The sequence below is a fragment of the Macaca nemestrina genome, chromosome 7 (genome assembly GCF_043159975.1).
Source record: "Macaca nemestrina isolate mMacNem1 chromosome 7, mMacNem.hap1, whole genome shotgun sequence".
Lineage (NCBI taxonomy): Eukaryota > Metazoa > Chordata > Mammalia > Primates > Cercopithecidae > Macaca > Macaca nemestrina.
The window spans coordinates 130,660,381-130,687,512 of NC_092131.1; the positions used below are offsets into that span (position 1 = coordinate 130,660,381).

General features: G+C 43.6%; 1 protein-coding gene across 1 annotated transcript in view; it reads right to left on the reverse strand.

Moving 5' to 3' along the window:
- LOC105487604 (thrombospondin type 1 domain containing 4) overlaps positions 1 to 27,132 on the reverse strand; it is a 688,191-nt gene that overhangs the window by 649,405 nt on the left and 11,654 nt on the right. The window contains exon 2 of the mRNA XM_011751093.2: positions 12,967 to 13,074. Coding sequence (XP_011749395.2) covers positions 12,967 to 12,995 — 29 coding nt within the window. The 5' untranslated portion in view covers positions 12,996 to 13,074. The remainder of the gene's footprint in view (positions 1 to 12,966; positions 13,075 to 27,132) is intronic.

Sequence of the window (27,132 nt, forward strand, 5' to 3'; positions counted from 1 at the left end):
GAGAGTAGAGTTGACCAGGCAACCTGGAATGTAGCTCCTCTGAGTCAGAGGAAAACCTAGATCTTTCACTCCCTCTCTTGCCCCAAGTCCCACCTGAATGTGATTGGAAATGTAACCTCGGACCACAGGCGAGACAAGTATTGTCAATTAATTTAAATGCCCAAGGTCTCATGATTTCAAATCATCAGTGTCATTATTTTAAGCATCCCTGCAATGAGGCCGCTCTATCTTTTGACCATTTGTCAAACCGTATTTAACCTAAGTTAAATAATATAGTGGTTCCCAACCTTTTTGAGACTTGCAACACAACTGAGAGATGTGAAACACTGCCCCAGACCAAGAAAAACCACCACATCAGTGTGGAGATGAGCAAAACCTGCCTGAAGCTGGGGGTTAGGTCTTGTGGAGTTCGATGAAGCATCCACCATTTCTAAGAATCCAAAATTCCACCCCAGCTCCTGTTTTGTAAGTAAGTGACCCAGCAGACCACACAGAACGGACATGGACAGACTGGCTAGAGACTGTGCAATGTGGTGAGAAGCAGGGAAGATGGCTGTAGTCATGGAGTTGCAGCTGAGGATCCAGAGCTGAGAACATGGGTACTAAGTATGCACACATTCCAAAGAGAGCAGCTGCACTGCCTATTCAGGAACGACAAAGTGGGTGCCCGTCATCCCCTCACTCACCTCCCACCTGTATGCACAAGGAGGCTGGAGGATGGAGTTTGCTGGGTGTGGATTTCCCTGAAAACGATGTAGGAGAGCTGCATACAGCCCCTCCACTCCCCTATGGGGAAGGAAAAGTAGGAGCTCTTCCCCAAGCCAAGCAAGAGGGACAACATTCAGAGCTTGATCCAGATGCCCTGGTATCCGGGGGTACAAGGATTAGTGCCTGATTCTCCTCTGAAAAACATCTAAAGGCCAAACCCTAGCTGGAGTATCCAGGAGGGAAGAATGGAGAGAGGGCTAGGTGGGAACAGTCTGTATTTTTAGAGCCTGGTGGGGCAGGAGATGCTATGTTTTAGCACCATGGAAAGACACGGAACTTAGGTTATCTGGAAAGGACTCCACCAAAGATTTTCACCAGAAAGATTTTACTTTCTACATTTCCTAGAAAGTAAGCCTGCGGCTTATACCCATGGAGTACAGGCGCTGGGGGGTGGAGGTGTACCTTAAGGAGTCAGCAGATTTGCATAGCCTGCACGAGGGCATGGTGCAGCAGGAGAGCCTAGTGAGGGGGAAATTCTCCAAAGTGCCCCGAGAGAGGAGAATCTGGAACTTGGACATCTGCCAACCAAGGACAGCAGCACCAGATTACAAGGAACAGCAGTCCCACTGGGAACCTCTTTGCCGGTTACCTCTCCTCTCCTCTCCTGTGCCTCACCCTGAAGGAATTCACAATGACAGTGAGTGGGCAGGGCAGGAAACTAGGAGTGTGAAGGAACCAACCAAACCCCCTCTTCCCTACTACAGGGGTCTGAGGCTACAACAGGACCAGCTTAGAGGAGAAAAGAAGTTTTTACCTGGATAAGAGATCAAAATGTTTGTATCTGACTACACTTTCCTTTTATTTTTATTTTTTCTTTGAAACTGAGTCTCGTTCTGTCTCCCAGGCTGGAGTGCAGTGGCTTGATCTCGGCTCACTGCAATCTCTGCCTCCCGGGCTCAAGTGATTCTCCTGCCTCAGCCTCCCCAGTAGCTGGAATTACAGGTGGCACCACCACGCCTGGCTAATTTTTATATTTTTAGTGGAGATGGGGTTTCACCATGTTGGCCAGGCTGGTCTCGAACTCCTAACCTCAGGTGATCCGCCCGCCTTGGCCTCTCAAAGTGCTAGGATTACAGGCATGAGCACCGTGCACAGGCTAGACTTTCCTTTTAATATACTGTATTCATAACAACATTCTTCCAAACAAGGGATGTATTTGGGACAATAATATGAAATTAGTGGGGAGAAGAATAAAAGAGTTGAATTATAACTTGCTGAGGATCTAGAGCAGCACTGTCCAATAGAGTTTTCTACAATGATGGAAACATTGTCTGTCTGTCCTGTCCAGTGCAGATGCACAGATCTGTGCTATTCAGGACACAGGAAGCTAACGGTTCAGGTCTAGATGGTGATGTTACCGATGTCCTGGATAACTTCTAAAATGATTTCCCTTCTTACTCCCACCACACACAACTTTCTTTGGACTTTCAAATACTTGAAAATGAGCCTGTTCATTACACACATAATGCACTGGAAATATTGCCCAAGACGTCTTCCAGCAATAGGGCAGGAGAATTAAAGAGAGCGGGTTCCCAGACAGTGGTGGCAAAAGGACAGTAATCTTCTAGCTGTATCCCTACTGGATCCAATTTGACCTCTAAACCAAGAACATGTGCATCACAACTCACAAGTCCATGCTCCATGGTTGCATGACTTAGGGCAAATCACCTCTCGCTGTGCCTCAGTTTCCTCATCTGTAAAATGGGAATTATATAACCTGTCTTCCTACCTCAAATGAGTTAATGTGCAAGAAAGCACATTATGAACCCAGGCCTACAAATGTGAATCACTTGTAACACATTCTGGCACTGCTTACTCATTTAAAAAGAAAACCAGATTGGTGTGGTTTTGTTAAAAGAAAAAAAAAAAAACAGCAGCTCCATAAACGTGTTACACCTCAGTGCCTCAAAGCTCTTGGCACACACAGTAGCCACATATTTGTACGGAGCAGTTTTGGATAATCACTGATCTGAGGTTGCACTTCCATAGCATTCAGGGGGACCTGGGGCAGGAGAGGGAGCGAGATCACATCTAGGTTTTCCTCTGACTCCGAGGAACTGCATTCCAGGTTGCCTGGTCAATTCTACTCATTCCCTCGCTTCTTAAGGTCTCTGCCCAAAGGATCTTGTCTGCACAGGGCTTCCTTGAGCCTAAAAAAACAGTGGTCCCTCTCCCAGCCCAGTCCTTTTCTCCATAGCACTTACTGTCTCACATACTATGTCTTTATTTACATTTCTCTCTCTCTAGCCAAGGGAATGTAAGCCCCATGAGACCAGGGAGTTTGTTTTGTCACTACTTTATTCCCCAGCACCTAGCAGGGTGGCTGCTGTATAGCAGGAGCTTAATTCACTGAATTAAAGAATGATGCTTCACCATCTTGGTGACCCCTGAAATCTCAAGATTAAGTGAAAATACGGTGAATTAACATATTCAAAAATGTCCCAAGCCACTTTGGGAGCTTTCACAATTTTCTTTTATGAGGGATTTATAAAAATCAGTTCTGCTTTTGAATTTCTATGTTACCCCTCTCCGAAAAACCATCCTTAGAAGATGACAAGATATGGCAGCAAGATGTTCGCTGGTGCCTCTTGTTACAAAAGTGCAACACAAATTACATTTAGATGTTCAAATGCTTCTTTTCTTCATTTACTGGGCCCTATTGAAGCTCAAATGCATAGGGGTACCCAACAAAATTCATTCTGCAGTAAAATCTGAGATATTAAATGGTCTCTGCTCTGAATGGAATAGAATAAATTCCCCCAGAGGGGCAATTATTCTTTGGGCTACAATAACAGCAGGCACAGCAATATATAACCCCAGGGGCCAGAGGAAACTCTGCCAAGGGCTGAAAGTTTCCCACCCCTGCTCAGCACACTCTGTTTTAGGATACCTCACCCCGCTTGCGCATACTTAGCTAATTGGTATCTGTAGCTGTGCCCACCTCTTTTCAAAACACCAACAATCTAGCCCAAATCCTTGTTCCTCCTGACCCAATTCAAAGTTAATGTTTGGAGAATGAGAGAGCATGCATGTGTCTCTGTGTGTGCAACTCGTGTGTTATTTCACTTTGATAGTTTGCTTTGGCAAACCGCTCCCAGCTTGCAACGTTTTGACAGATTGAAGGCTACCAGGGCCTTTGGCAAACAAATCACACACTCCTTTCCAAGTGGCGGGGGGAAGCTACATTCCTACCAAGACTTTCCGATTCACCTTGCAGTCGAAATAACCTAACATTTCACACCAACCAAAAAAAAAAAAAAAGCTCTGCCATCTACCCAGTGCTGTTCTAGGTTTTAAACACTCCATCATTTCATTTCCCCGTGTAGAAAATAATGCTCACTGAAATTTGGTACAAGATTTACATCATGGAACTGGGGCTCTGGGCTTCTGTATTTGCCTTGGCCAGTCCCACTCTCCATGCCCCCTACCATCTCAGCTGCGCTGAGGGTGGATACTGTCACAGCCCCTGTGTACCTCGAACTACCTCAGTGAACAACACCACTTGGGCATATCAAGTAACAAAACAAGGAAAACAAGAAAAAAAAAAAAAAACTACTTCCTTTCTTCCTCAGTGAATACAACCCAAGAGATATTTTGGGAGCAACCAGATCACTAATAAAATTATATCGACCTTAGCAAAAGAGAGCCAAAATCTTAGCATTGAAGTGAAATCCTGCCTAGTGCACTCTAGAGATAACAAATGTGTGCTGGCCGGGCACGGCGGCCCACCTCTGTAATCCTAGCACTTTGGGAGGCCGAGGCAGGCAGATCATTTGAGGTCACAAGTTTGAGACCAGCCTGATCAACACAGTGAAACCCCATCTCTACTAAAAACACAAAATTTAGCTGGGCGTGATGGTGTGTGCCTGTAATCCCAGCTACTCATGAGGCTGAGGCAGGAGAATCACTTGAACCCGAGAGGTGGAGGTTGCAATGAGCCGTGCTTGCACCACTGCCCTCCAGCCTGGGCAACACAGCAAGACTCCGTCTCAGAAAAACAAAAATATTTGCTAAGCATGCATTTTCACTGTGCTCAGCTCTGCCCTCTGCCTTCTTCTGACAACAGCTAAGTGCCTGTAGTCCCAGCTACTCGGGAGGCTGAGGTAGGAGAATGGCGTGAACCCAGGAGGCAGAGCTTGCAGTGAGCTGAGATCGCACCACTGCACTCCAGCCTGGGTGACAGAGCGAGACTCTGTCTCAAAAAAAAAAAAAAAAAGAGTAAAGGCAGCAAGGAAGGAGGATGGGTTACCAATGACATTAGCCAACAAAGAGCTGATGGCTACCATTGATCTCAGGGCTCACAAGTAATACTTCACAACTATCCTATCAGACACTTTCATTATACCCATTTTGCAGGTAAGGAATTTGAGGCAAAGAGAGACTAAGTCATTTGCCAAGGAGCCACACATACCTACTAAGTGGTAAAGCCTGATTTCTAACACCGGCGGTCAGATCCTTGGCCTGGACTCTTAACCACTGTGCCACGGGGCCTCATTAGGACACAACATATTTTTACAAAACAAGCATTTGCCATTTGATTACATCCACTTTCTTCCCCACTCTGCATGAGGTGGGGAAGCCTGGTGGCTTCATGGGCTCCTTTATTTTCTGCCACTGCTTGCAAGAATCATCAGAAACTAGGTGGATGCAATAAAGCTGCATTCATCCAGTCCCACCAGAGGACATTCTAAATTTCAAAATAAATGAAGCTAACCACATAAATCCCAAACTTAAAAAAATACGTTCTATTTATTTCTTCTGTTTTCTTACACAAATTAATCTGAGCTTAAGTAACCTTTCTTAGATGGCTCAGAGGCACCAAGGTGAATATCAATCAATTTGTGCAGCCCAAGGTGGCAGTCTTTGGTCTTAGGCGTACAGCAGCCTGGGGCTTGAGATCCTCAGACCCTTAGGGCTTTTGGAATCTGGCTGGCATTTAGCTGTCTCCTTCCTGCTATCAGGTGTTGTTTACTGTACTGTCAGTGACCCTGTGTCCTCTTAACTGGGCTCCCTCTGAATCTGCCTTGGTCTTGGAAACATTCAGATAACCAAGCTGCAGCCAAACCAAGACCAACAGGCCCCGGGAAAAGGCCTGCCTGGCTCGTGCAGAGTGAAATATTTCCATTATAGAGCATGGACTTAAGGACACATATTCTAACTGCAAATTGGTTTTTATCACTTGTTTCCAGGTTCTTAGGTCTTGCAGCCATTTGTATTTTCTCGAGCAGTACCTCTGGCAATGTGAGATGTTCTAACACAGCACAGTCTTTTGTCCTTTTTTTTTTTTTTTTTTTTGAGACAGTCTTGCTCTGTCACCAAGGCTGAGTGCAGTCGCAAGATCACAGCTCACCACAGCCTCCATCTCCCAGGCTCAAGTGATCCTCCCACATCAGCCTCCTGAAAAGCTGGGACCACAGGTGTATGCACGCACACCCAGTTAATTGTTTGTTTGTTTCTGTAGAGACACGGTTTCATCATGTTGCCCCGCCCGGCCTTGAACTCCCGGGCTCAAGTGAACTGCCTGCCTCAGCCTCCCAAAGTTCTGGGACTAAGTGAGCCACTGTGCTGGCCTACACAGCACAGCTTTTAAAGACACAACACCCTTTGGTAAATTTCCGTCCTCAATGGCAGGTTTCTTGAAGAAATGGTTTCTGATACACCTTTGCAGCAAGCAAAACAATCTGCATAATCTTGACTCATCCTGAAGACTAATAAATATCAAGTGAATAATAGAATGGAAGGATAGAATAAAGTGAAGGCAGAAAAGGAGAAAGAGAGGAGGGAGGAAATACCAGTCACTAAAGAAAGCGCTGCTGTCCAGGAGTTTAAGATCAGCCTGGACAAGATGGTGAGATCACATCTCTACAAAAAAAATTTTTTTAAAGTTAGCCGGGCCTGGTGGCACGCACCTGTAGTCTAAGCTACTCAGGAGGTTGAGGTGGGAGGGTCGTTTGAGCCCAGGTATTTGAGGTGGCAGTGAGCTATGACTGTGCCTGCACTCCAGCCTGGGCAACAAAGAGAGACCCTGTCTCTAAAAAATAAAAATTTTTTAAAAAGTGCTGCTCTGTGACAGTTTTCATCAAGAAAATATTTTCTAAGTTCATCCCAGAATTCCCTGTTGGAAAAACCAAAGAGCTAGGAAAAGGAAGACACTGGTAAAAAGCAGATTTCTACAAATTGGAATGACTGGTTCTAATCCCTGGCAGGAAGAGAAGGGGTCAATGTTAACCCAAGGCATAAAAATCCACTTAGAGATGTAAGGAATGGGTAATTGGCAGCCCAGTGATCACACCTTGACTCCACTGAACCTTTTTGGGTACAGAATGTTCTAGCAAATCCCACAGTCAAGGAGTGAGTGATGAGGACAGGATCCAGGTACAGGCCTGTGCCAGGCATAAAGAAAAATCAATACTGTCTGAATGCTTGCCGTCATTTTACAGATGGGGGTTTGCCAGGGCAGCCCTCCAAAAATCTATTTTATTTCCTCCTAGCCTCTATGCCTACCACTCAGATGGCTCCTCCCAAGCTTCCCACAGACAAGACTCTGGCAGATTCTTCCCTGGGACACTTGCACCCTCCTGCACCCCCGAGATGTGCTGTGTTCACATAGTGTCAACCATGTTCCCACACCTGTTTATGCCAGTTGCTATTGCTTTGTAATGACATAAGTATTCAAATAGTACACAAACCCGTGAAAGCAAGCACAAGAAGAAAGAGCATTTGTTAGTTGTTTCTACAAAAATGAAGTTAATTGCTTTGGAAAGATTCAATAAAGGCAAGCAGCCAAGATTAAAAAAAAAAAAAAAAAAAAAAAACTACTGGCAAATTAGGTGTGGATGAGACAACTGCAAATGATTAGGGGCAAAAATAATAAAAATCCAGAATCATTCTGGTACTCAGACTGCTTTGCAAATGTCTTTAAATTCTCACTGCACTTTAAAGAAACCCAAATGGAAACCTCAGATAACGCTTATGGGTGTGGTTTGTGCAAGAAAGACAATCAGGGTTTCATGAGCAAAGAAAGGTCCATGGCCCCAAATCAAAAAACTGGTGAATGGATGTACATGTGTTTTAAGGTAAAAGCAAACTGTCGAAGGTGTGTGTGTGTCATTTGTTTGATTTCCATGCTTCACCCTACTTTTGTAATTAACTAGCTAACCGTCCTGGTCAGGAAAGAGAAAATTTCAACCTTATCTACTGTACATAAAAGGTAGTAATTAATGTATTCATTTACTCTTCAACAAATATTTATTAAGCATCAACCAAGTAGTAGTTTAGATGTAAGTTACACAAATTCTAGCCTGCCTTATTAATACCATGAAGTTTAATACTTGTGATCCAGGCCTGGCCTCCCTTCCTTTTGCTCCTCTTCCCCTCTTCCTCCTCCTCCTCCTCCTTCTCCTTCCCTCTCCTTCCTCCACTCCCTCCTCCCCATCCTCTTTCTCCCCATTTCCTGATCACTGGCACAGGGATACTGATTGACTCCATGACCCCACACAATTATCACATATTTCTTTACCCCTGAGGGAAATTTCAGTTTTCAATGATCAATTGTACTGAAATATCACTACTTGGGACATTCTCTTTCTCACACATACAAACACGTTTTTTAAACCCCTTTCTTCCTTTCTGTATTCAGGATCTTTTTCAGTTACCCCTAAGAACAGCCACCTTTCTCTTTCTCATTTCCTCAACTCTTCTGGTTGTATTTCTAAGTGCAGTAGCTGACAGGCATTAAAGTAATAATACTTCACTGAAGGATGTATCGAGGAAAAGAAAAACTTTAAGTTTCAGAAGACTAAAACCAGACACTTGACCTAGGGCCATCAACCTGTAAAACCCTTAAAATAATCCAGAAGTCTCCCTCATAAGATCTATAAAAATCACCTTCTAACTCTGTAATCACTCTCATTACATCTGTAATTCTTCAAAAACTACTGTTCAAAATAAAAATCACCGAAATCAATTTTATTTCCTGCCAATTTCACTACTTGTTTGGCATTTGATAGTTCTGTTTTTTTCTTCACTTTCACTTGAAACAGAAAATATGTCAACCCTACGAAAGCACTCCTTGAAGTAAAGGAAGAGCATCTGGTCAAGCAGACTGGCTCCAGAAATTTTGTTGGCCAAGTCAGGTAGCCATCAGCATTTATTGTACTGTTCTAGGGATAAAATTGTGTTTCCCTCCTATCACTCACTGAACAAACAAATAAAGACGTAATTGTGCATCCAAAAAAAAAAAAAAAAAGGTGCATAATTTGGAATAAGTCTTTAAGAAACATAAATAATTCTGTATCATTTAGTACCATTTCCTTTCTAATTTTTAACAGATGACAAACATTCCTAAACTAGGGTTAGCCTACCCTTTGGTCCACATGGACTTTAATTGCCCTGAATTTTACATGGCCTCCAGAACTTGTCCAAGATTCAGTGATAATCCCCAACCAGAACCATCGAGAGTTAAAATCTTAGTGCCTCTTCTGCTACTAGGTTTAACTGTGATTCTTTTTATTACTATACACTCTGAGCAAGGCAGAGATACTCTTGCGATGTTAATGCCCAAGGATTCTCTGTCTCCTTCAATGAGAAGGAAGCTGGTTTTCTGTTTCTCTGTGGCTTGGCAAAAATTGGGGAGGGATTTTTAAATGAAATCTCTGTCTATCAGAGTTGTGACTCTCCTTAAATGTTCTTTCAGGAATTTTCTTGGCAGCTAATTCCTAATTTTAACCTGTTTTCTCTTTAGGTAGAGAAATTCTCCAGCTTTTCCAATTGATCTTTATGCATTTAGTTGCCTTGATAAATATTAAAAATCCCTTAACACGTGTGTACGTGTGTGTGTGCTTCCCATCTACCACTTTTGTCAAAGACCTCTCACTCTTAAAGTAACCATAGCCCTTTTCCCCCATAACATTCTGAAAAGCATTTAAACAAAAGACACTCTAGTTTTGCTTCTTTTTCTCTTAAAAATATACTTACGGCCGGGCGCAGTGGCTCAAGCCTGTAATCCCAGCACTTTGGGAGGCCGAGACGGGCGGATCACGAGGTCAGGAGATCAAGACCATCCTGGCTAACACGGTGAAACCCCATCTCTACTAAAAAATACAAAAAACTAGCCAGGCGAGGTGGCAGGCACCTGTAGTCCCAGCTACTCGGGAGGCTGAGGCAGGAGAATGGCGTAAACTCGGGCGGCGGAGCTTGCAGTGAGCTGAGATCCGGCCACTGCACTCCAGCTTGGGCGACAGAGCGAGACTCCGTCTCAAAAAAAAAAAAAAAAAAAAAAAAATATACTTACATGGCCCTAAAAACAGGGATGCAAAATGGTTGATGTGCACCTGGTTTATGAAGAAGGGAATTTGACGGAAATCTCAAGCTGAGATCTCCTAAAGAATCAGCCATCCTCGTAATTCACATTTTCTTTCTCTAGTACTGACAGCAGAATTCTTGGCAAAATGTCCTGCTGAGCAGCCCTGTTCAAACAATTCCTGCAGCAGGACTCTCGTGCTGGAGGCCTGTCAAGGCTTCCAGAGTTCCACCACAAGGGTAGCATCTAGCTTTCAACTACTCCCATCCTGCTAATTTCTCTTTTGTGGGCAATTTCCTTGAAATAATGCACAGTTTAGAGGTGAGTTCCCCAGGCCTCCCGCAAAGGGAGATGACCTCCATACCACACACCCTGCTCAGATCATTACAGGAGGCTAACTGTTTGCAGGGGCATTCATTAAAATTCCAGGACATAGCTATTCATACTTGGGAGGCAGAGGTGGAGGATCGCCTGAGCCCAGAAGTTCAAGGTTACAGTGAGCTATGATTGCACCACTGTACTCCAGCCTGGGTGACAAGCAAAATCCTGCCTCTTTAAAAAAAAAAAAAAAAGAAAGAAAGAAAAAAAGAAAACAATCCAAGACATTAAGAAAAAACTTTGCAAAAGGGACTTCCTCCCAAGAAACTCCCTGCCTGTGCAGCCTGGGTGGCCACATTTTTGAGGGTCCTCAAGCACTTTTAGGGGCCTTTTTGATGACAGCCAGACTCACACGAGCTTAGCACGTGGTGAACCTACCTTTCATAATCTGCTTGCCCTTTTCAAACCAGTTCAATAACCGACTGTGACCTCAACTTCTTTGTCCCACAAGGGGTCCTGGTGCTTAAAATGCCGTGGTCCTACAGTGACCCTGTGGGCCAACTGCGTTTCTCACCACCCTGTGGTTTTACAACAGTATTTTGGAACTTCCACAAACTAGGTGCATATTTCATGTCTTGAAATATCTTTTAAACCCTTTTTTAAACTATAGTTTTAAATACAAAAAAGTAGCCGGGCGTGGTGGCAGTTGCCTGTAGTCCCAGCTACTCGGGAGGCTGAGGCAGGAGAATGGCGTGAACCCGGGAGGCGGAGCTTGCAGTGAGCCGAGATGGCGCCACTGCGCTACAGCCTGGGCGACAGAGCGAGACTCCGTCTCAAAAAAAAAAAAAAAAAAAAAAACTATAGTTTTAAAAAAGGACACATGCTAATTTGTACTAGATGCCAACTTCTATCCTGAAAAGACCACTAAACATTAATATGGGCTGTCCTCCTCATGGCTCAATATCATACAGCCTTCAGAATGAAGCTTTTTCTTTCTTTTCTGACCATATGTGACATGCATATGAATATGTCATTGATAAAGAGGTTTGTAGTTCTCTGCGGGTATTTGGACTGCAGGCCTACACACGTCTGCTCATGTAAAATTATATAAGCAACTACATACTGAAGCTCACACACATGCACCGTACTCAGTTAAATGCCAGGCTTTAGCCCAAGGGCATCTGCTTGGCAAATGCTCTAGCCCTGGTTGGCCAACCACCTGTGGCACCATCAAATATAATATGTTATATATTACAGAGCATTTTACTTTCTGTTGTAAGTTCTAGGCATTTGGGATTAATGTACAGTTACAGAAAAAAAGACTATAAGATACTGTAATGATTCAACTTGGAAACAAAACGTTCTTCCTTCCCCTCATTCCAGATTCTCAATCAATTCATTTAAATAGTATCCTAAAATAGTAAGATGAGCTTCATCACAGAATTGTTACCAACTGCAAGTACTTACCTGTATGGGTTGGATTTTCTCAATGCTATGCAGCTAAAACAGCTGCAAAATAAACTAGATGCTAGGGCAGATATTTAAGCTGCCAACCATAAATCCTGACTTCAAATGTTGGTATTTATCAAAATTAATGCATTGATCTCATAATGTATAAATATTATAAATTTAAACTTATAAAGTACATTTATATTAATAAAATACTGTCATTGTCTATTTTATATATTGAGATTTTGCATAGGATTTTGATGGAGGAATTTTTAAAAGGCTCTGTCAGCCTTTTTAAAAAGTTTGAAAACAACCTCAATAACATGGACTACAGTTCCAATGCTCAGAGCCCTTATTCTAACTCTGCACATAAAGGAAGGCAACAGCCATGATGAAAGCTCTCTGAGCATTAGTTTTCTGATCTACACAAAAGGGATAATAGTACTTACTCAACTTGCCACGCATGGTTGATATGAAGATTGAATTTTAAAATGCAGGTGAAAGTCAAAAATGTTTTACACATAAGGGACAAGAGGGAGCATCATTTTAAAATACCAGATTCAATCAAAATCTATGGTGTTGCAACCAGAGAACAATTTTTTAAAAGTTCTTTAGACAATTCTATTATGCAACCATGATAAATATACATTGATCTGACCCCGCCTCCAGGGTTCAAGTGATTCTCCTGCCTCAGCCTCCCAAGTAGCTGGAATTGCAGGTGCCCACCGCCATGCCCAGCTAATTTTGTATTTTTAATAGAGATGGGGTTTCACCACATTGGCTAGACTGGTCTTGAACTCCTGACCTCATGTGATCCACCCGCCTCAGTCTCCCAAAATGCTGGGATTACAGGTGTGAGCCACCATGCCCGGCCTAAAAAAAATTTCTTGAAGCCTAGAGAAAGTCTCCCAGAAGGCAGTAGATTGACTTCGACCCCAAGCCACTCAGCACAGCACACAACTCCCAAGGCCCTTCTGAATAGCAAACTTTTACACATGTCGACGTATTATATCAGAAATATCGGTCAGCTTCAGACCATTAAGGTCACTTACTTTAAGAAACAACATAGTACAATGCAAATATCAAATTTCATATTCTCCTGTTTTTTTAAGAAAAGGTTCTTCACTTACCTGAGAGACCCCATGAAATGGGAAACCATGATGCTGAGGGTCCAGGCAAAAGCAAGAGCTCTTCAGAGACACTGCCAATTTTCTGCAATTGGGAGTGGCGTTCAAGTCCTACAGAAATGAACAATGTTATTTTTAGCAACATTTACTTAGGAAGATTCTAGAAGCATAACTGGGTCAGCAAAACCAGAAATGAGCAAATGGAAGATACTAAAACAAAAGTGCCCAGTTATGGTTACCAGGATTTCCCAACTGAAATCTGATTATATATAAACATGAAGTAACAAGTTTACAAGACAACCAGCACAGTGCCTGACCCACAGAAGATGTTCAGTAAATTACTATCAGAGCGATCACCTCAGACTCTGAGCTAATAGGGGAGCTGGTGCTAGGCACACTAGTGCTGGAAATCCAGCTCCATCTATTACAAGCTATTTGACCACAGATATCATGTCACATTCATGTGTCTTGGTTTCCCTGTCTTTGCAAGTTGAGTAAAACTATTGCCTAACAACAAAAAGAAATAAAATACTCATACATGCTATAATGGGGATGAACCTTGAAAACATTATGTTAAGTGAAAAGAACCAGATACAAAAATAGCATGCATTATATAATTCCATTTATAGGTAATACCGAGAATAGGCAAATCTATAGGGACAGAAAGTAGATTCGTGGTTGCCAGGGATTGGGGGTTGGAAGAGTTCGTGGGAGGGTACAGTGTTTCTTCCTGGAGTAACAAATATGTTCCAAAATTAGATTGTGGTGATGGTTGTACAACCCTGCAAAAATTAGATTGTGGTGATGGTTGTACAACCCTGCAAATATATTAAAAACCACTGAATTGTACACAAAATTGTGAAACGTATGGGAAATGAATTATATCTCAATAAAACTTATTTAAAAGATACTGTCTAAAGAATTCCTGCAGATTGTTGTAAAGATTAAATGAAGGGACGCATGTGACATGCTTAGACAGTGGCTGGGGCAGGGTCACTGTCAGTAAATAGTAGCTCTGACGATACTGAGAGTTTGGATACTCGTCCTCTTCCAATCTCATGCTGAAAACTGATTTCCAGTATTAGAGGTGGGGCCCATTGGAGGTGTTTGGTCATGCAGGTGGGTCCCTCATGAATGCCCTGATGCCCTCCTTGTGGTAATGAGTGAGTTCTCGCTCTATTAGGGTGAGATCTGACTGTTTAAAAGAGCCTAAAAAGAGTGTGGCACCTCCTCCCTTCTCTCTTGCTCCCTCTCTTGCCATGCGACACACTGACTGCCCTTCCTCCTCCATCATGATTGAAAGCTTCCGGAGGTCCTCATCAGAAGCCGATGCCAGCCAGCACCATGCTTCTTGTACAGCCTGCAGAATTGGGAGCCAAATAAACCTTTATATAAATTACCCAGTCTTAAGCATTCCTTTATAGCAACGCAAAATGAACCAACACAGTGATGCAAGAAGAGGTCAAGCAACACTTAAAATATGTTGGCACAGTGAAAACAGGGAGGTAAAACCTCTTGCCCACAAATACTACTTCATTCAGAAGCCCTCACTAAACAAAATTTCTAAAAATTGTCAAGAGAGCCAATAGTTTCAAAGGCAAGTTATAAATAGCATCAGAAAGCCCAGGATGGGCAGATTGGTTGCAATGTAATAAAACTTGAGAATAAAACAGAGCATGGTCCAGTCTCCTCTCCTGCTGCATCTCCTTGAAGGGAAAGACAAATGAAGCAAGGTTCCAAGGTGGGCCAGGGATCCTTTCTAATAAAGGTGGAGTTCTCTAAGATCATTATGTTCTTGTTTCTTCCAGGGACTTCAGACTTTCTTTTCACCAGAAAAGGTGGGTGGGAAGATAAATGACAAGGATTTATGAAAAGATAGTCATGAGAACCAGACAATTCCATTCTCAGGGGAAAAGAATCAAGATTTTAAGTTACCACAGGCCCTTTCTGGGGATTATTAAGAAAGGAAAGCCTCTTAACTGTAATCATCCCTAATTAGCCATCAGCAACTCATGAAATTACTCCTGGTATTGAAGACCCTTAAATTCTTGGCTCTCAGCCAGAAATTACACTGAGATTCACCAGGAAGAAGGCCAACAAGTGCAAATTGGAACAGTTAAAACGCTTTTGAATCGAAGGTACGGTCTTCTTGCTCTTGGCTGCAGAACAGGTCTACACCAAGTCAGGGGATTTAACTTGGAAGTAAAATGAAGTCTTTGCCAAGTCCCTGATAACCATCAACTAATCAGTAATTATTTACTCAATAGGTGGTAGGCTCAGGTCCTCTCCAGTGCTGTGGGAATGGTTCGGGAGATGGACTGCGGGGAAAATGATGGTGTTATTATCCAGAACAACACAGGGTAAACTGTTCATTCAGATCCTAAGTACAACTCAGACTAGCACAAGAAGGAGAATGGCTGTAGAGGGATGGTCTGGCATAAGCAAGGTAGATGGGACTTAAATTCAAGCCTTAGCCTAATGAGTTAATACATGAACTATCTAGAATTGTTGGTAAGTGCGCACACTGTAATTGGAAAGAAATGGGTATGAGGCCAGCATTCACATTTATTAACCCGCTGACCTTTGGCAATTAACCTGTCTTCATCTGTAAAATGGTGGGGGGGGATACTGTTTGTAACTACTTCATAGGGTTGTTATATGAAATATTTATCTAGACTGTATGGCCTGGGAGCTGAACACACACACATACACATCAAGAAATTACAGCCTCGATGCTGGAGAACTACACTCTTTAAACAAACTAAACCATAAATAAGTATAAAAATAAAATTGCAGTAGGAGCCATCAAAGTCCAAGGTGCCTCAGAAAGTGCCCTGGGCAGTGATCAGAGAAGATCTCTCTGAGGCAGTGGCCTCTACGTGGGGGCTTGAGGGGTGAGTAGGAGTTGGCCTTGTGGAGAGGGGAGAGAAGCATCCCAGGAGAGGGAGGCTCTTGTGAGGAGTGGGAGGAAAAAGAAAGCAATGTGGCAGAAGAAGGTGGGAAGAGCTGACTGTCTACTGGGCAGTCAAGTCCCCAGAACACAGTAAGTGAATGGTCGAGGAGACAAGAGAAAGAGAGGTGTCAAAGACAACTCCCTCCAGATTTCTGGGGGACAGAAGGAGCAAATGAAGATTTTGTGGTTGACATGGTTTGGTTCTGTGTCTCCACCCAAATCTTATCTCGAATTGTAATCCCCATAACCCCCACATGCCAAAGGAGGGACCAGGTGGGAAGTGACTGGATCATGGGGGCAATTTCCCCCATGCTGTTCTTGTGATAAGGAGTGAGGGCCCACAAGATCTGATGGTTTTATAAGGTAGTTTTCCCTGCTCTTGATTGTTCTCTCTCACCTGCCGCCATGTAATATGTGCCTGCTTCCCCTTCCACCATGATTGTAAGTTTCCTGAGGCCTCCCCAGCCATGCAGAACTATGAGTCAATTAAATCTCCTTTACTTATAAATGACCCAGTCTTGGGTAGATCTTTACAGCAGTATGAGAACAGACTGATACAGTGGTTATGTCAGGAAAGGAAGGGCAATACAGAAGGAAGAAGGTTTAGGGGAGAGCAGTTGTCTCCAGAGTGGGGAGACTGCCTGAACAGATCTGATGAGATGTCACCCGGAAAAACATCTGAAATTATTAAAACCTTTGAAAACAGATTTGCAACCTTACTGCTGATAGTAACAAAATAAATAACCAGATAAACATTGAAGGTGTATGCTCAAACATTTTTTTACTGAGGCAAAAATTTTCATAATCAGTGCAATCAGAAAAAATTATTGGAGGCCACTGCTCTAGTATGTTTTTGGACCAACTTCTTATCGGATTTGATTGGTCACTTCTCCCTCAGGATACGGCTGATGAGTTTGCACTGGCAGTTTCCAGCTCTGCCATTCTGCTTGACTCTCGCTTGAGCTTCTGTGATTAGTATTGTGTTAAATCAGCCCTGCTTTTCAAACTGGGGGTCACCACTCATGAGTCTGCCATGAAATTAATTTCTCGGGTCACAAACAGCATTTCTTAATAAGTAAAAAAGAATGAAAGATAAGAGGAAAAAAATACCTGCATTCATCACGCATAATAAGGGTAAGTATTTCTTAGTGTGGCTCCCAGCCAGAAAAGTTTAAAAGTCCTCATTCTGGAAGACCAGAGGGCAGCGGAGGACTAGAACTGTGATTGTGGGGAATTAAACCTAGAAGCCGAGGCAAAGCCAAACGTTATCTCAGGCCCTGAAAGGTGGCGCCTGGCCAATGTTGACAAGATGGGCAAGAAAGAGCCATTATAGGTTGTGGAGCAGGGAGGGACCTGGAAAGAGTGAGGGTTCCCAAATATCCGTCTGGCAAGGGTGCACCAAGAGGGCTGAGCACACATGCTGTCTGCAGAGCTCTGTCCGCCTTTTGAGGTTTGCTCCTGTTGATTTATAACCTTTCTTGACAGTGAACAAAAAATCTAACAATCTAGTTTCTGTTAGAACATATGCTCCTTGGGGCATGGAGGCCCCACCTTCTCTCCCTTCCACAATGATCCTACAGGAAGGTTGAATGAGTCACCCAATTTGGTTCAGGCCAAAGTGGCCGTCCCCACACACCAGGGGGAGGCACAACAGGCCCAAGGCTCAGGACAGCGGGGTCAGACAGAGGGCCAGGATCATCAAACTAAGGGTGGAAAAGGGTTCCCTGACCCGAAAGGAGGCCATGCTGCCTGAACTGTGACACCATTCTGCCACGCCTTACACACAGGCTCACCTCTGAGTATCTTTCTGCCCCTTCACCTCAGGGCCTGACCAGAACTCCTGGAGGACCCCCTCCTGGAGGAACCCATGCCTCAGAAGACAAGGATCTGCTCAGTCTCTCGAGTCGGGGTTCAGGAAGGCCCCACTGCAGGCGCCAGTTCCACCTTCCTCCCTCCCTCCCTCCTACACACACTGTCCTCTGGAACTCCCACAGCGTAAAGCAACCACTCAAACAAAAGCACTCATCCCTGGGGAGGGGAAGTGACTCACTGGCAAGGAATGAGGACCAGAGATGTTAGAAGGAAGTAGCTCCAGACCCCAAATCCAACACCCAGTCACATGCGGTGAGGACAAGTTCTCAGAACCTGCCTGTTTCCCAGGAAAGCTGCCTCTGAGGGTCCCGACAGGACAAGACAGGCACCTCCACCACTGGAGCCTTGTCCTGTCTGTACCAACATCATCAACACACACTCCTCTCCTGCCAACATTTACACAAACGCTCCTCACGCAACCTTGACCTTCCGTTTGCGGTGCCCTTACCGTCCCCAGTCTGACATTCTAGGTGATGGTGGATAAAAGCACTTTTTCTTGCATGATGAGAAAAGAGTCGGGAATTGGCTTTTACTGGATCATCCCACCTGAGATGGGACGTAAGTCATGCTATACAATCCTCACAGCAAACTGAGGCCACAGAGCGGGTCCAGGGTAGCTCAGGCACAGGGAACCAGCACCTGGATAAGTAACAGGGTTTGAGGAAAGATGATTGGTTGAGTGGACAGGAAAGCTTCTGGAGTCTTAAAAAAAAAAAAAACAAAAAAAAGCTAAACTAAAACAAAAAACCAAGGGACTTGTGTGTTTGGGGAATGAACAAACCCCATACTGGAGAAAGAGTCCAGTGTGTATGACAGAGGACAGGACCAGGGATCCAACAAGGCCCTCGGAGCCAACAGGGGAGGAGGAGAAGGGGCAAAGCATGGAAGTGGAAGCCAAGGAAGGCATTGGGAGGAGGCTGCCCCACACTGCATGGAGGTGGGGGCAGGCCCAGGACAACACGTGCACAGTGTCCCCTCCACCCCAACCTGAGAAAACTCAGTACATTGGAGAAAGAGCTTTGGCTGGACAAGGCTGCCAAGAAGAATGGCCCAAAAGCAAGAGGCAGAAAAAGGGATGCTCTTATTTCTTCAAGTTACCCCCTGATTAAATGGAGATTATCCACAGCAAGTGGGAAAAGTGGAGGGAGGCATAGGCTTTAAATCATCCTCATAAACAATATGGTGGGCAGACTTGCTAGCTGACAATGACAGGCACAGGACAGAGCCTAGAAGTTCAAAGAGAGGAGATCATCTTCCTTAACAGATACCAGACATACCTGTTTACACTTGCCCCTCACTGGATGGGAAGCTTCTTAAAGGTAAAGGACTCGGCCGGGCGCGGTGGCTCAAGCCTGTAATCCCAGCACTTTGGGAGGCCGAGATGGGCGGATCATGAGGTCAGGAGATCGAGACCATCCTGGCTAATACAGTGAGACCCCATCTCTACTAAAAAATACAAAAAACTAGCCAAGCGAAGTGGCGGGTGCCTGTAGTCCCAGCTACTCGGGAGGCTGAGGCAGGAGAATGGCGTGAACCCGAGAGGAGGAGCTTGCAGTGAGCTGAGATCCGGCCACTACACTCCAGCCTGGGTGACAGAGCGAGACTCCGTCTCAAAAAAAAAAAAAAAAAAAAAAGGTAAAGGACTCTTTTAGTCCTCTTTACAAATGCCCTTCCATTAGACATGCTGCCAACACAGGGCTGGCATGCAATCACAGTTGGATGAATGAATGAATGGGTGAATGGGTGAAGAATGAACGGCATGAGTTTCTGATAGACTTTTCCCTCTTAGAAAGCAGGGCCCCCGTGTGATTTCTTTCTCACTGCTTTTGCCAGTGTTCAGCCAATGTCTAGACTGCCCTAGGGAGAGAATGAAGGCGCTGAAGGCACTAACCCACTGCAGATGCACACTGCCTCTGTGGAGGTCCCACCCTCCCGAGCTCTCTGGTGGCGGTCATCAACTGTCACAGCCCTTTCAGGAAATCCTGCCCCAGGCCAGAGGTATTCAGGGACGCTGACCTTGGATCCCCAGGCCCGGTCACATTTCCAGCTGCTCCCTGCCTGTGAGGACAGCCAGAGGAATGTTCCCCTAACATGTCCTTGGCTCACAGTCCTTTCTCCTACCACCTCACAGAGGCTGTCCTTTTTGTTCCTGCCATATCCAAACTCAGCTGCAGAACTCATTTCTTCCCATGGAACCCCCACAATGCAGACTGGCTGGCCTGCCCAGAGCAGCGTGAAAACCCACAGAATCTGGATTAGGACTAAACCTTGAGAAGGTCTATTAAAACTCCCTGGCAGCTTTCAAGCAAACACATTACAGCGGGTTTTGTTACTCATTAAGGAAAACACCTTGCTGCTCCATCCTCACCTGGAGAAATTAGGTAATCAGCACAGATTAGTTAAGGATTTCAATGCAAATTGCATCATTTTCATGGTCATTAACATTGGTGTGGTTTATATCTGTTTTCAATCCTAAAAAAAGGTTTCCCAGGTAACTAAAGAAAATATTCAAGGGCAGAAATATCAGGCGGGCAGGATATTTAAAATAAATGAGCCATTTGTTCCTGCTTCTGTATAAAGTTGCTTTTTCAATTTCAGATGACGTGATACTGCAGATCAAAGTGGGGAAAAACCTTTGGAGTAAGAGCGCTTTTCTTCCCCAGATAGGACTGACTTCGTTGCTTGATTTACAGCACTTGATTAACCTGGTTAAATGTCTTTGCTTCTGTGCAAGTCTCAGATGCAGAACTAGGGATCATCACAGCGTATCATTATGATTTGGGCTTGTCTTTCCTCCCTCACAACAAAGGACCTCTTCCTCAAATACTTACTTGTTATATTTCTGGTGTCTAGAATAGTACCTGGGGTGCAGTAGGTGTTCCCAGTGACAGAAAGGCCTTCCATTCAAACTCAGGTGGGGGCTTTCTCTTCCATGCAGGATTGTGCTGCCTGTCTGAGGCACCACTGCCCAGCGCAGGATCCAAACAGCAACTCCATTCTTCTGCTAACTGTTTCTGAAATTAACATGACATTCTCCACCCCACTCCTAAAGACCACAACACCCAAATAAACAGCAGTGATGAGATGCAGGCCACCCTCCCTAGAAATCAAAGACACCTAGACACACTCCAGCCTTCCCCCCTCTCAGACTCAACCTCTCCCCAGCATCTGCTGCCAAGAGCAGTTTATAATCCCTGGGTCGTAGTTACCAAAGAAAAAAACATCAGACTACCATGGCTGAGCTCTGCATGGGAGCTGCAGCTTTTCTGATGTGCTGCTCTTTCTCCAAGATGATGATCCATCTCATTCCAAAAACCAATATTCTCCAGGTGCCTTGGCCAAAAGCAGGTGGCCCGGGGAGAAAAAGGCAGCTGGGGGCTCAGGCCTTCCTCCCTGCTTTCCAATACAAGGCGTCAGTTCTACTATCTACAAATGGCCTCTTACCACTCTGGTGAGCACCTGTGCACATCTGTGCATGAGCATACACACAAACACACTGTGTTGGGGAAGAAAGGTGTAACAAGGGCACTAACACTAAAAGAATAAACACAGTAAATACCAAATTCATTCACAAGGTGAGGATTCAGGGCTGAGTGAAACACAGCCAATGAGGTACTCTTTTGGAAAAAAATCTGTCTATAAAATTTATTAAGGAAATCTATGTATTAAGGAAAGTTTGAAACTACAGAAAAATATAAAGAGGAAAGCCAAAATTACTCATTGTAATTGTATCACCTAATAATCCAAGGTACTCACCATTAAACCTTTTGATGTTCTTGTTTATTTTTTCTATGCGTAATGCTTATATGTATCATCTGCATATTTTACATATACTATTTCTACAAAACAAAATCACACATGTAGTTTTGGATTCTATTTTTACCTTACATCATAAGCATCTCATTAGTAATATTCAAAATCATTTCTAATCACTGCAAAATAATCCACCCTATGAATGCCCGATAACACACCTAATAATGTTCCCTTATTGTTGGAATATATGATGAACATCTTTGTATAAAATCCCTTATTTGCTACTCTTCCTTGTTCCTTAGGATAAATTCCTAAAAAATGAAATCATTAAGCCAAAAGGTATGACTAAGGTCCTTCACGATGAATCCTTTTCAAAAAGAATTGTATCAACCTAGAATCTCTCATGTACTGTATGAAATAAACACATTTGCCAATAATGCTATGATTGTAATCTCTCCTAATTTGATAAGTAGTTAGTTAGGGCAGGGTAACTCTGCCACAAACCCCCTCAAAATGTCAATGGCTTAACACAATAAAAGGATTTTTGCTCAAGTCACTATCTGATGCAGGTTGTCAAGAACATTCTTCTTCACACAGTCATGCAGGCATCCAGGGACCCTTTTTCCATCGAGTGATTCCACCATCGTCTAGGGCCTCATCGTCTTCACCTGGGTTCTTTCTAGCCAGTGACCAAACAAGGGGAAAGAGAAGGCGTAGAGGACTGAGCTAGCAGCTTCACTAAGGTAGCTTAAATCACTGTCCCTGGTATTCCATTACCCAGTTTAGTCATATGGCAGTATACCTACCTGGAAAGGATTGTGGGAAACAGTCTATCTCTATTCCCAGGAGGAAATCTTCTGGTGAACAACTAGCCAACGTTTGTCACAACAGGGAAAAAATTGGTAAAAGTCATTTTAACATGTACTCCTTCGATTATTGCTAAAGTTGGAATTGATTTTCATTTTTATTAGCCATGTACACTGTCTCTTCTGTGAATTTTTTACAACCTCCTTTGCCCATTTTTCTGTAGGGCTCATAATGTTTGAAATGATTTTTTTTTTTCTTTTTTTTTTTTTTGAGATGGAGTCTTGCTCTGTCGCCCAGGCTGGAGTGCAGTGGCGCAATCGCGGCTCACCGCAACCTCCACCTCCTGAGTTCGTGCCATTCTCCTGTGTCAGTCTCCTGATTAGCTGGGACTACAGGCGTGTGCCACCACGCCTGGTTAATTTTTTGTATTTTTTTTTTTAGTAGAGACAGGGTTTCACATGTTAGCCAGGATGGTCTCGATCTCCTGACCTTGTGATCCACCCGCCTCGGCCTCCCAATGTGCTGGGATTACAGGCATGAGCCATCATGCCCAGCCATGTTTTGAAATGATTTTTAAGAGCTCTTTCTTCATTAAGGTTGTTAGCCCTTATTTTGTCAAGTTAGGACCTTGTTTTCATTTGCTTTTCATCTTCTAATTTTATGTATAATTATTAAATAAATACGTTTTTATTTAATGTATTCAAATCAATCATTTCCATTGTGATTTTCTGTTGGACACCTCTTCACAAGGCAAACCTACACATACAAAAAACTAGGCAATTCTAATCCAACTCCCCAATGTCATTATTTTGTCATCATGATTCAAAGATGAATAAACTGATAGGTAAAGAAACCACATGACTGGTACAAGGTATCATAGCTACTTAGAGGCAGAGCTAGGACTAAAGATTTTAAAAGTTAACATTTATTGGCCAGGCACAGTGGCTCAGGCCTGTAATCCCAGCACTTTGGGAGGCCGAGGCGGGTGGATCACCAAGTCAGGAGATAAAGACCATCCTGGCTAACACGGTGAAACCCCGTCTCTACTAAAAAGACAAAAAATTAGACGGGCGTGGTGGCCGCACCTGTAGTCCCAGCTACTCGGGAGGCTGAGGCAGGAAAATGGCGTGAACCTGGGAGGTGGAGCTTGCAGTGAGCCGTGATTGCACCACTGCACTCCAGCCTGGGCAACAGAGCAAGACTCTGTCTCAAAAAAAAAAAATTAACATTTATTAAGTGTATAATATGTGACAGGCTGTGCTGAATGCTTTTTAAACATTAATTAAAGACAACCCTATGAAGCAAGTATATTTCTATCCCCATTTTACAGAGAAGGAAACTGAGGCTGCAAGCACTGAAACAACAAGCCTACTCAGAGTCACACAGGTAGTAAGTGGCAGCAGCATGATTTGAATGCAAGCTCATCTGATTGTTGGAGTCATGGCTTGTCTTAGCACTAAATTAAACTGTCTCTCAGGGCCAGGCGCAGTGGCTCATGGCTGTAATCCCAGCACTTTGGGAGGCCAAGGTTGAGAATCACTTGAGCTCAGGAGTTCGAGACCAGCCTGGACAACATGGCGAAACTCCATCTCTACAAAGAATACAAAAAATAGCTGGGTGTGGTGGCACATGCCTGTGGTCTTAGCTACTCAGGAGGCTGAGGTGGGAGGATCGACTGAGCCCGAGAGCTCAAGGCTGCAATGAACCGAGACTGTGCCACTGCACTCAAGTCCGGTCAACAGAGAAAGACTCTGTCTCAACAAAATAAAAATAAACTGGCTCTTGAGTCTCCTGACACACTGCATCAAATGCACCTTTTCAGGAGAGTTGCTTGGGTTCACATTTACCTGGTACACAGCACGCAGGCTGCAGCCTGGGCCTCGGCCAGGCAAGATGTAGGGTGTGAGGTTGTGAGGTTGTGCTCTGCCCCATTCACTCTGGGACAGCTCTGCCCTTGAGTCCAGGATATTTTCTTAGTGCCCCCATGCATTTGCCCATCCAGAACGCATCCCAACTCAGTGTGCCTCAGCCACCATAAATCAGCCAACCACACATGCTGCCCTTGATGCTTCTGAATATCGAGGGAAAGGATTTGCCTCATCCTGCTCTGCTCTTGAGGCTTGCGCATCAACGTTTGAGTTATGTCATTATTTTTTTAAGCGATAGAAATCTAGTCAATGATTTGTAGCAATCACCACTGTGCAATGTGTGCTGAAAAATTCTGTCTATCCTTACAGAAGGAGGGAGAAACCTAGCAAATTAGTCTGATTTTCTTGACACAATTCTGTGATGCGCCAGTATGAGGTAAGGCTGAAATCAGGTGCTATGATTAAAAGATTATGACAATGTGAAAAAGTCAGTCATCACATAAATTAGAAAATGTTTTCAAGGAAACCAAGAGAGATACATCCTTGGAGGTCGAGGGTCACCCAGAGGTCAAGAAGGACTGTAAAGGGCATTTAGGATTAGATAGACTAGGCTGTCACTATCCCCTTTTTCTTGAATGTTGCCATCAATGGCTATGATGCCCTGCACACCTGCTCTCTTCCTGTCTCTTCTGTCTTCCTTGTTGGCTCTCCCTGTGACTCAAACCAGAACTAGAAAAATGGCAACAAGAACCAACCCTCACTATCAAACTATGTACTCTGGAGAAATACTCTTACACTTCAACCTCTTTATTATGGCATGCTAAGGTCTCAAAAACACAACACCTCAAGACCTGCACGCTCATTCAGGCTGCTTCCCTGTACTTCGAGTTTCTTCCTGCTGCTGATGGCCCAAGGTGAATAAAAGGAGCCGTCACCAGCTCATGCCAAGCCCTCCTTCTTCAGTGGTGGCATCACCGTCCTTCCAGGAAATGACTCTCCAAGCTTTCCTGGGCCTCTGGGACCCACTTTCTTGCCAACTCTCAATTCTTCCTTTGTACTATCTCTCAGATAGCCTCTTTCTTCTCCATGCCATCCTCCACCAGCCTCATCTAAACCATCATCCAGATAACTGCAGTTAATGTTCCCTGATTTCCCTATGCACCTTTGTCAAAAGTCAGATGGGTGTATTTCCAGGTCGTCTATAGTATTCCACTAATCTATGTGCCTTTCCCTCACCAATACAACACTGTCTTCATTGTTATAGCTATGTATGTCTTAAAACCAGGAACACTCATTCCCCCTCCTTTATTCTTCTTTTTCAAATTTGTTTTCAAAAGTTTGACTATGATATGTCTTGGTATAACTTTCTTTCTATTTAGGGTTTGCTCAGTTTCTTGAATCTCTAAGTTTGGGTCTTATGCTCAATTTGGGAAGTTTTCAACCAGTATTTCATTGAGTAGTTTTTCATCCCACTCTTTTTCCTTCTCCTTTGTCTTCAAAGACAAAAATGTTAGATCTTTTGTTATAGCCTTTTTTTTTTTTTTTTTTTTTAAGGCAGAGTTTCACTCTGTCACCCAGGCCAGAGTGCAGTGGCATGATCTTGGCTCACGGCAACCTCTGCCTCCCGAGTTCAAGTGATTCTCCTGCCTTAGCCTCCGAAGTAGCTGGGATTACAGACATGTGCCACCATGCCTGGCTGATTTTTGTATTTTCAGTAGAGATGAGGTTTCACCATGTTGGTCAAGCTGGTCTCAAACTCCTGACCTCAGGTGATCCACCCACCTCCGCCTCCCAAAGTGCTGGGGTTACATGTTATAGTCTTACAGGTCCCTGAGACTCTATTCTTTTTTTTTTCCCCTTTTTTCCCAGTCTATTTTTATCTCTGTTGCTCAGGTTGGGTAAATTTTATCGTTACATCTTCCAATCCACTGGTTCTTTCCTGTCATCTCCATTCTGCTGTTTAATCCATCAGTTAAGTTTTATTTTTGTTATTATATTTTTCTATTCTAAAATTTCCATTTGGGATTAAAGACTTAAATGTAATGTTAGAAACTGTAAAATTACTAGAAGAAAACATAGGAGAAATACTACAAGACACTGGCCTGGAATAATTATTTGTATTTAACCCCAAAAGTGCAGGCGAAAATAGACAAATGGGATTACATGAAACTAAAAAGCTTCTGCACAGCAAAGAAAACAACTAATAGTGTAAAGACACAACCCACAGAATGAGAGAAAATATTTGAAAGCCAAACATCCGATAAGGGGTTAATATCCAAAATATATAAGGAACTCAAACAACTCAACAGTAAGAAAATAAAAAACCCAATTAAAAAATGGGCAGAGGACCTGAATAGACATTTCTCAAACAAAGATATGCAAACAGCCCACAGGTATATCAAAAGATCCTCAACATCACTAAGCTTTAGGGAAATGCAAATTAAATCACAGTGAGCTATCATCTCACACACACCTGTCAGAATGGTTATTATCAAAAAGACAAAATAAATCAAGTGTTGGTGAGTATGTGGAGAAAAAGAAAATCTCGTATACTATTGGTGGGAATGTAAATTAGTACAGCCATTACAGAAAATTGTATAGAGCTTCCTCAAAAAAACTGAAAGTAGAGTTACCATATGATCCAGCAATCCCACTTCCGGGTATTTACCCAAAAGATTTGAAATCAGTTTGTCAAGAGAGATCTAGAGAGATCTGCACTCCCATGTTCAATGCAGCACTATTCACAATAGCCAAGTTATGGAATCAATCTATGTGTCCATCAACAGATGAACATGGTATACCTATGCATATGATGGGACATTATTCAACCTTAAAAAGGAAGAAAATTCTACGTGCTACAACATGGATGAATCTGCAGGACGTTACGCTAAATGAAATAAGCCAGGTACAGAAAGA